The sequence below is a fragment of the Salvelinus alpinus genome, chromosome 31 (genome assembly GCF_045679555.1).
Source record: "Salvelinus alpinus chromosome 31, SLU_Salpinus.1, whole genome shotgun sequence".
NCBI classification, from domain to species: domain Eukaryota; kingdom Metazoa; phylum Chordata; class Actinopteri; order Salmoniformes; family Salmonidae; genus Salvelinus; species Salvelinus alpinus.
The window spans coordinates 19,776,085-19,786,084 of NC_092116.1; the positions used below are offsets into that span (position 1 = coordinate 19,776,085).

General features: G+C 49.4%; 1 protein-coding gene across 2 annotated transcripts in view; it reads right to left on the minus strand.

Moving 5' to 3' along the window:
• LOC139561924 (galactose-3-O-sulfotransferase 3-like) overlaps nucleotides 1–10,000 on the minus strand; it is an 81,245-nt gene that overhangs the window by 51,512 nt on the left and 19,733 nt on the right. The window contains exons 2-3 of one of the 2 annotated variants that reach the window (XM_071379361.1): nucleotides 9,200–9,302; nucleotides 1–2,220 (exon numbers count right to left, since the gene is read on the minus strand). The exon at nucleotides 1–2,220 is cut by the window's left edge and continues 2,948 nt beyond it. In XM_071379361.1, the coding sequence (XP_071235462.1) occupies nucleotides 891–2,220; nucleotides 9,200–9,282 (1,413 nt within the window). In that variant the 5' untranslated portion in view covers nucleotides 9,283–9,302 and the 3' untranslated portion in view covers nucleotides 1–890. Of the gene's footprint in view, nucleotides 2,221–9,199; nucleotides 9,303–10,000 lie in introns of those variants that run through there. The other variant, XM_071379359.1, reaches the window with a different exon arrangement.

The following is a 10,000-nucleotide window of genomic DNA, read 5'->3' on the forward strand; positions in this document are numbered from 1 at the left end:
TAGAGAGAGAGAGAGAGAGAGAGAGAGAGAAAGAGAGAGTAACAGTTCTCTATTGTTCCATACAGAGTTCACGATGAATAGGAGTGCTCTGCCCATATTGCTGTGGCCCAACCTCTAGTCTCAGTCTGGTGGTGTCCTCCCCCCGTCTCTTCCTCTCTCCTCCAGAGCCCCCTGATATAGTCCCTTGGAACCAATGGGTTGTTGGGATTACCCAGACATGGGTTAATTCAACCATGTGTTGGGTATTTTTTACTCTCATGCTGGGTTTACCTAGCAGCTGGGTCCTTTTGAATATAATCCTTAGGTCATTTTCAGAAAGTGTGTCTTATGCGTGACTTTCAGCTAGATCTTATCGGCCACCGATAAGTTACATACAGCATATTCAAATTTTACTTAATTGTTTTTGTATTTTACACATTCTTCTATAATATTAAGATTATTTACTACATATTATAATAAAGTATACTGTACCACCTTATTGTATCCCAACAATGGGATTTCCATAGGTTGTTAGGGAACTCATACACTTCTGTAAGCCTTATTGAATCTACAAAAATGTCAATGTTTAACCTTAACATGTGATAACTATAAAACAGAACAGATGAACAGGAATGACATTTACTGTCATGGGTGACTAAAAATAACTATCTGAAAGCCACGCCCATATTAAACTACGTCTCCAGTTTTCTGAGTCATATCTCAATTTCCCAGCACCCAGCGTCAATAACTCAGCAGTTTGAAAGAAAAAAATCTAACTAAGTGACCCAGTGCCTGCAACCCAGCAGTTGGGTTAACCAAACAACCCAGCATTTTTAAGTGTGGAGGACTGTCTGTCTGCATTTAGTCTGTCTGTATTCATTCTATATTAAAGGCTGGGACCCAGTCTTAAGTTATGGTGTCTTCCTCTGGGGGCCCGAGGACCTTAGTCCCACCCTGGTGGCCCTGCTCTGGGTCCCTGGGGGTTGAGGAGTGGCTGTGGGGCTCGAGGCAGGACCAGGTCCTAGAGGAGGGGCCTGCCGGTGCATCGGCTGCATCCCCACATGTTTGCGGCGTGATAGGACCGACCGTATGGGCTGCTGGGGCTGAGGGGAGCGGAGGGGGTAGCTTCGTCGGTAGCGTAGCGACTGCGATCGTAGCAAGACCCTGGTGTACTGGACTTCGGGCATGATGAGCTTAAGACACAGCTCGTGGGCCAGGCTTCCGGGCCGTGTAGCATTGGTGTTGGTCGGCAGATCATAGCCCACGATGTCCACCTTTGCGCTGGGCTGCCACGGCCGCAGCTCCTTGTTCTTGATCTGGGCGGCCGAGCGGAGTTGGGGGAGCCCTCCCCCGAAGCAGCCCCTCACCAGCTTCTCCTGGGCCCTGCGGAGCAGCCGCAGCTCCCTGGCCACGCACGCTGGGCCCAGGGATGCCAGCTGGCGCCACAGCGAGGCGTTGAAGTGGTCGTAGAGGCGTGCATCCAGGTTGTTCCAGGCGCGGATCTTGGCAGGGAGGCCCGGCGAGAGGCTGTGCTTGGAGCCGGACGTCCGCATGTTGAGCTTGACGTAGAGCATATCTTCCAGATCCCAGGAGAGGAGGTGACGGAGGAGGATCAGCGACTCATCAAAGTACTCGGCGATCATCACCAGGGAGAAGACGCGCTCCGTGTTGGCCACGAAGGCCCGGGCGTACGCAGCCACGTCCGCCTCCGGATGGTCCTTGTCCCCGCCCAGGTCAAAAGTCAGAGTGTTACGGGCATACATGGAGTCATTCTCGTCCGGACGGTAGTACCGCCACGGCTCGTCCAGAAACGCCTCCAGAGAGCCGTTGGGAACTCTCTTAAAACTCTGACAGTACTGGTTATAGTAACTGAACAACGATTCAAACATGGACCCTGGTTCTCGAAGTATGGTCACGTAGATGGTATCATTAGGCATGAGGCGCTGCATCTCGGCACGGTTGAAGCGCATGTGGCTGGTGACCACGTTGGGTGGCAGGGTGTGTGGGTGGACGAGGTGGGTGCTGAAGGTGCGCGGGTAGCAGAACTGGTGTCCGCAGGCCTGCACAGGGAGCGCCACGGTCAGGTTGTGGCGCTCGGCGAAGCGGAAGAGCAGATTCTGCATGGTGGTGCTGGCCGTCTTGTGCGTCTTGAGAAAGGCCACGTTGGTGTGTTTGGGCTTGAGAGAGAATGACGGGTGGGTGCGCAGCGACGGGCAGCCCAGGTGAAGGGCTTCCATCGTCCTGGAGGAGAGAGAAAGAGAGAGAGGGAGGAGTTTTGATATGAGGTTTGCAGTTCAATCTTTAGTTTTAGTTTAGCTAACTCCTGAGCGAGCAAGTCAACGTAGCTAGCAGAGAGGGTGGGATCTTTCTGACAAAAGTCAAGAGTGAACTGACGGAAGAGGGAAAACTGAACTGTTTGTTGTACAGATAGCTTGTTGATCAAATAGTTGACTCAAGTTTAGGTCTGGTAAGCTTGCACTTGGTTTATTTGTTACATGCAGGGACGGAGTTAGCGTAATGGAGAGGGAATAACAGGAAGCATGAAAGGAAGGAGAGTCAAAGTGAAATGGAGAGAAAAGGTAGGGAGACTGTGAGAGAACAGTAAGAAGGGAAACTGAAAGGAAGGTGAGAGGGTAATAGGACAGCGAAGGAAGATGAACAGTGTGAAATGGAGAGAGAGATGTGCTTTTACCAAATTATCGTACGACAGACCACATATTCACCCTGCACACCCTAATTGACAAACAAACAAACCAAAACAAAGACAGTCTTCTCATGCTTTGTTGATTTAATAAAAGCCTTCGATTCAATTTGGAATGAGGGTCTATACAAATTGATGGAAAGTGGTGTTGGGGGAAAAACATATGACATTATAAAATCCATGTACACAAACAACAAGTCTGGGGGTTAAAATTGGCAAAAAACACAAGGCCATGGGGTGAGACAGGGATGCAGCTTAAACCCAACCCTCTTCAACATATATATCAACGAATTGGCGAGGGCACTAGAACAATCTGCAGCACCCGGCCTCACCCAGCTAGAATCTGAAGTCAAATGTATACTGTTTGCTGATGATCTGGTGCTTCTGTCACCAACCAAGGAGGGCCTACAGCAGCACCTACATCTTTTGCACAGATTCTGCCAAACCTGGGCCCTGACAGTAAATCTCAAAAAGGTCCAGTCGCCAGGACCACAAATACAAATTCCATCTAGACACCGTTGCCCTAGAGCACACAAAAGAACTATACATACCTTGGCCTAAACATCAGCGTCACAGGTAACTTCCACAAAGCTGTGAACGATCTGAGAGACAAGGCAAGAAGGGCCATCTATGCCATCAAAAGGAACATAAAATTCGACATACCAATTAGGATCTGGCTAAAAATACTTGAATCAGTTACAGTACCCATTGCCCTTTATGGTTGTGAGGTCTGGGGTCCGCTCACCAACCAAGAATTCACAAAATGGGACAAACACCAAATTGAAACTCTGCATGCAGAATTCTGCAAAAATATCTGCTGTGTACAACATAAAACACCAAATAATACATGCAGAGCAGAATTAGGCCGATACCCGCTAATTATCAAAATCCAGAAAAGAGATGTTAAATTCTACAACCACCTAAAAGGAAGCGATTCCCAAACCTTCCATAACAAAGCCATCACCTACAGAGAGATTAATCTGGAGAAGAGTCCCCAAAGCAAGCTGGTCCTGTGACTCTGTTCACAAACACAAACAGACCCCACAGAGCCTGTCACGTTCTGACCATAGTTCTTGTGTGTTTTACTTGTTTTAGTGTTGGTCAGGACGTGAGCTGGGTGGGCATTCTATGTTGTGTGTCTAGTTTGTCCATTTCTATGTATGCCTGATATGGTTCTCAATCAGAGGCAGGTGTTTGTCATTGTCTCTGATTGGGAACCATATTTAGGTGGCTTGTTTTGTGTTGGGGTTTGTGGGTGGTTGTTTCCTGTCTTTGTGTTCTGCACCAGATAGGACTGTTTTCGGTTTTCACATTTATTGTTTTGTAGTTTGTAGTGTTCACGTTATTCTCTTTATTAAACATGTTGAACACTAGCCGCGCTGCGTTTTGGTCCTCTCCTTCATCCCAGGAAGAAAACCGTTACAGAATCACCCACCATACTCGGACCAAGCAGCGTGGTAAGGGGAAGCAGCGGCAGCAGCAGGAGCTAGCAAGGCAGAGCGGCTGGAAGCACGAGAGGCTCCCCCAAAAATGTCTTGGGGGGGCACACGGGGAGTGTGGCTGGGTCAAGTAGGAGACTTGAGCCAGTTCCCCGTGCTTACCATAAGGAGCAGTTGGCGAAATTGAGGTACGAGTCGGAGAATTTGGAGGAGTTATTGGACAGATTGGAGGAAAGTGAAAGGATGGGAGATTATGAGACATTCGATGAGTTGTTGGTAAAATTGTTGGAGGCCGAAGAGAGAGAGCTGTTGGTTTGGCGTAGTATACACGGTACTCGCCCTGAGGTGTGTGATTACCGTGGAGAGCGGGAGTACGGGCAGACACCGTGTTATGCGGAAGAGCGCACGGTGTCTCCTGTACGTGTGCATAGCCCGGTGCGGTACATCCCAGCTCCACGTATCGGCCGGACTAGAGTGGGCATCGAGCCAGGTGCCATGAAGCCGGCTCAACGCAGCTGGTCTCCAGTGCGTCTCCTCGGGCCGGTGTACATGGCACCAGCCTTACGCATGGTGTCCCCGGTTCGCCAGCACAGCCCAGTACGGGTTATTCCACCTCCCCGCACTGGCCTGGCTACGGGGAGCATTCAGCCAGGTAAGGTTGGGCAGGCTCGGTGCTCAAGAGCTCCAGTACGCCTTCACGGTCCGGTATATCCGGTGCCACCTCCTCGCCCCAGCCCAGTACCATCAGTGCCAACACCACGCACCAGGCTTCCTGTGCGTCTCCAGAGTCCAGTACGCCCTGTTCCTCCTCCCCGCATTCGCCCAGTGGTGTGTGTTCCCAGTCCGGTACCACCAGTTCTGGCACCACGCACCAGGCCTACTGTGCGTCTCCAGAGCCCTGTATGCACTGTTCCTTCTCCCCGCACTCGCCCTGAGGTGCGTGCCCTCAGCCCGGTACCACCAGTGCCGGTACCACGCACCAGGCTTATAGTGCGCCTCGAGAGTCCAGTGTGCCCTGTTCCTGCTCCCCGCACTAGCCTTGAGGTGCGTGTCTACAAACCGGTACCACCAGTTCCGGCACCACGCACCAGGCCTAATGTGCGCCTCAGCAGGTCAGAGTCTGCCGTCTGCCCAGCGCCGCCTGCGCTGCCCGTCTGCCCAGCGCCGTCTGAGCTGCCCGTCTGCCCAGCGCCGTCTGAGCTGCCCGTCTGCCCAGCGCCGTCTGCGCTGCCCGTCTGCCCAGCGCCGTCTGAGCTGCCCGTCTGCCCAGCGCCGTCTGAGCTGTCCGTCTGCCCAGCGCCATCTGAGCCGTCCGTCTGCCCAGCGCCATCTGAGCCGTCCGTCTGCCCAGCGCCATCTGAGCCGCCCGTCTGTCCAGCGCCATCTGAGCCGCCCGCCAGTCAGGAGCTGCCGGAGCCGCCCGCCAATCAGGAGCTGCCGGAGCCGCCCGCCAGTCATGAGCCGCCCGCCAGTCATGAGCCGCCTTCCACTCATGAGCTGCCCTCCAGTCATGAGCTGCCCTCCAGCCCTCCAGTCCGGAGCTGCCATTCAGTCCGGAGCTGCCATTCAGTCCGGAGCTGCCATTCAGTCCGGAGCTGCCATTCAGTCCGGAGCTGCCATTCAGTCCGGAGCTACCTCTTTGTCCGGAGCTACCTCTCTGTCCGGAGCTATCTCTCTGTCCGGAGCTACCTCTCTGTCCGGAGCTACCTCTCTGTCCGGAGCTACCTCTCTGTCCGGAGCTACCTCTCTGTCCGGAGCTACCTCTCTGTCCGGAGCTACCTCTCTGTCCGGAGCTACCTCTCTGTCCTGAGCTACCTCTCTGTCCTGAGCTACCTCTCTGTCCTGAGCTACCTCTCTGTCATGAGCTACCCCTCGGTCATGAGCTACTTCTCAGTCATGAGCTGCCTCTCGGTCCGGAGCTGTCCCTCAGTCTAGTGGGGCCCGTTGTTAAGGTCGGCGGCGAGGGTCGCCATTCAAAGGACGCTAGGGAGATGGACAAAGACAATGGTGGAGTGGGGTCCTCGTCCAGCGCCAGAGCCGCCACCGCGGACAGATGCCCACCCAGACCCTCCCCTATAGGTTTAGGTTGTGCGTTCGGAGTCCGCACCTCAGGAGGGGGGTACTGTCACGTTCTGACCATAGTTCTTGTGTGTTTTACTTGTTTTAGTGTTGGTCAGGACATGAGCTGGGTGGGCATTCTATGTTGTGTGTCTAGTTTGTCCATTTCTATGTATGCCTGATATGGTTCTCAATCAGAGGCAGGTGTTTGTCATTGTCTCTGATTGGGAACCATATTTAGGTGGCTTGTTTTGTGTTGGGGTTTGTGGGTGGTTGTTTCCTGTCTTTGTGTTCTGCACCAGATAGGACTGTTTTCGGTTTTCACATTTATTGTTTTGTAGTTTGTAGTGTTCACGTTATTCTCTTTATTAAACATGTTGAACACTAGCCGCGCTGCGTTTTGGTCCTCTCCTTCATCCCAGGAAGAAAACCGTTACAGAGCCCCAGGACAGCAACACAATTAGACCAAACCAAATCATGAGAAAACAAAAAGATAATTACTTGACACATTGGAAAGAATTCACAAAAAAACTGAGCAAACTAGAATGCTATTTGGCCCTAAACAGAGAGTACACAGTGGCAGAATACCTGATCACTGTTACTGACCCAAACTTAAGGAAAGCTTTGACTATGTACAGACTCAGTGAGCATAGCCTTGCTATTGAGAAAGGCCGCTGTAGGCAGACCTGGCTCTCAAGAGAAGACAGGCTATGTGTACACTGCCCACAAAATTAGGTGGAAACTGAGCTGCACTTCCTAACCTCCTGCTAAATGTATTACCATATTAGAGACACATATTTCCCTCAGATTACACAGATCCACAAAGAATTTGAAAACAAACAAATAAACTCCCATATCTACTGGGTTAAATACCACAGTGTGCCATCACAGCAGCAAGATTTGTGACCTGTTGTCACAAGAAAAGGGCAACCAGTGAAGAACAAACACCATTGTAAATACAACCCATATTTATGTTTATTTATTTTCCCTTTTGTACTTCAACCATTTGCACGTTGTTACAACACTGTATATATACATAATATGACATTTGAAATGTCTTTATTCTTTTGGCACTTCTGTGAGCGTAATGTTTACTGTTCATTTTTATTGTTTATTTTATTGTTTAGAGAGAGAGAGAGAAAGGGACATATAGTTAAAGAGGGTAGCTCAGGTTTAAAGGACTTAGAGAGAGAGTAAAATATGAGGTTGTCAAAGATCTCAGCCTCTCCACATTCTAATTGGTCCCAATGCTCAAGAACAGTGGTTCCCAAACTTTTTATTGTCCCGTACCCCTTCAAACATTGAACCTCCAGCTGTGTACCCCCTCTAGCACCAGGGTCAGCGCACTCTCAAATGTTGTTTTTTGCCATCATTGTAAGCCTGCCACACAAACACTATACGATACATTTATTAAACATAAGAATGAGTGTGAGTTTGTCACAACCCGGCTCGTGGGAAGTGACAAAAGCTCTTAAAGGATAAGGGCACAAATAATAATATAATAATGATCAATACTTTTTCTCTTTATTTAACCATCTTACATATAAAACCTTATTTGTTTAATGAAAATCCACTCATCTACTCTCACATAGGTACGTGGTTACAAAGGGCATCAGTGTCTTAACACCGAGCGATTTGCCAAGGCAGGATACTCTGAGCGCAGCCCAATCCAGAAATCTGGCAGTGGCTTCTGATTAAATTCAATTTTCACACAACCGCTTGTTGCAATTTCGATGAGGCTCTCTTGTTCAGATATCGGTAAGTAGACTGGAGGCAGGGCATGAATGGGATAACAAATCCAGTTGTTTGTGTAATCCGTTTAGGGAAAGTACCTGCGTATTTACGCACCCAGCTCACTCAGGTGCTTCGCTATGTCACATTTGACATTGTCCGTAAGCTTGAGTTAATTTGCACATAAAAAATCATGCAATGATGGAAAGACCTGTGTGTTGTCCTTGTTAATGCAGACAGAGAAGAGCTCCAACTTCTTAATCAGAGCCTCAATTTTGTCCCTTAATTGACCCCCCATAAACGTAATGGACAGATACTAGGAGCTGTGCCAGGCCTGCCACATCTGTTGGCTCATCCAGCTGTAACGCATAGAATTCACTGGCTTGTATGCGAAGCAGTAATTGTTTCAAAACATCTCCTGCCATGTCACTGATGCGTCTTGAAACAGTGTTGTTTGACGAAGTCATTGTCTGTATAGTTTTTTTGGCCTTTTCCCCCAGCATTGTCCCAGCCATATCCGCGGCAGCAGGAAGAATGAAGTCCTCCACAATAGTATGGGGCTTGCCTGTCCTAGCCACTCGGTAGCTCACCATATAAGATGCTTCTAGCCCCTTCTTATTAATGGTATCTGTTGCTTTTATACATGTCTTACTACTCGAAAATTGTCTTAATTCTCGCTCCAAAAACTCCTGTGGCTTATTTTTCAAATTGGCATGTTTTTTTTTTCTAAATGTCTGCGCAAGAGTGAAGGTTTCATGAGATAGTACTTTTGCACATATAACACACTGTGGCTGAGGAAAGGCACTACTCCCAATATAAGTGAACACCAAATCAATGTAGCTCTCATCATATTTGCGTCTCTTCGATGGTCCAACGTCCCTGTCTGTTGTTCGGTGCTTTCCCAGGTAAGGGGGCAGTAGCTCTTCGGCTGCATCAGATTCACAACTGTCAGTGTCCATGCTAGCTGGGCTAACAACAAATGTAGAATTAGTGATGCTAGAATTGGATGTGCTCGTGGAAGCAGAACAGCTTGTGTCGTCGACAGGTGCAGGTGTAGTACTGCTGGTAGTAGACTTACTAAATGGACTGTTTGAATAATAAAATAAAAAAAGTGAATCCCATTTTTATTTGGCGTACCTCCGACGGCATTGTGCGTACCCCAGTTTGAAATACCTGCTCTAGAACATCCCTGTAATTCTATAGGTGACAACACCATTCTAACGTAGCTGCCATCTACAGTACTAATGCATATCATACCTCTGTACTGTGTGAGTATGTGTGTGTGTCTCACCAGCTGAAGTGGCCCCCATGGTGCAGCAGCAGACTGACGGTACTGATCGCCACAATGACCAGGAATATCTTCTTCTGAGACATGATCCGCGGCTTCAATGAACCTGAGGGAGACGGAGGGAGGGAGAGAGAGAGAGAGAGAGAGAGAGAGAGAGAGAGAGAGAGAGAGAGAGAGAAGCGGGGCAGAGAAGATGGGAGAAAGAAACAGGGAGATGGAGAGAGAGAGAGAGAGAGAGAGAGAGAGAGAGAGAGAGAGAGAGAGAGAGAGAGAGAAGCGGGGCAGAGAAGATGGGAGAAAGAAACAGGGAGATGGAGAGAGAGAGAGAGAGAGAGAGAGAGAGAGAGAGAGAGAGAGAGAGAGAGAGAGAGAGAGAGAGAGAGAGAGAAGCGGGGCAGAGAAGATGGGAGAAAGAAACAGGGAGATGGAGAGAGAGAGAGAGAGAGAGAGAGAGAGAGAGAGAGAGAGAGAAGCGGGGCAGAGAAGATGGGAGAAAGAAACAGGGAGATGGAGAGAGAGAGAGAGAGAGAGAGAGAGAGAGAGAGAGAGAGAGAGAGAGAGAGAGAGAGAGAGAGAGAGAGAGAGAGAGAGAGAGAGAGAGAGAAGCGGGGCAGAGAAGATGGGAGAAAGAAACAGGGAGATGGAGAGATAAGAGGGTGAGAAAGGGGGAGAGAGATGGAAAAGAGATGTTATTGTACATACAGTATATACAAAACCAAAGGAGAGAAAGAGGGATTTTTATTCAACATATAATTGGCCATATCCATTAGCAAGAGACTGTATAGTGACTAATGATAATGGCCA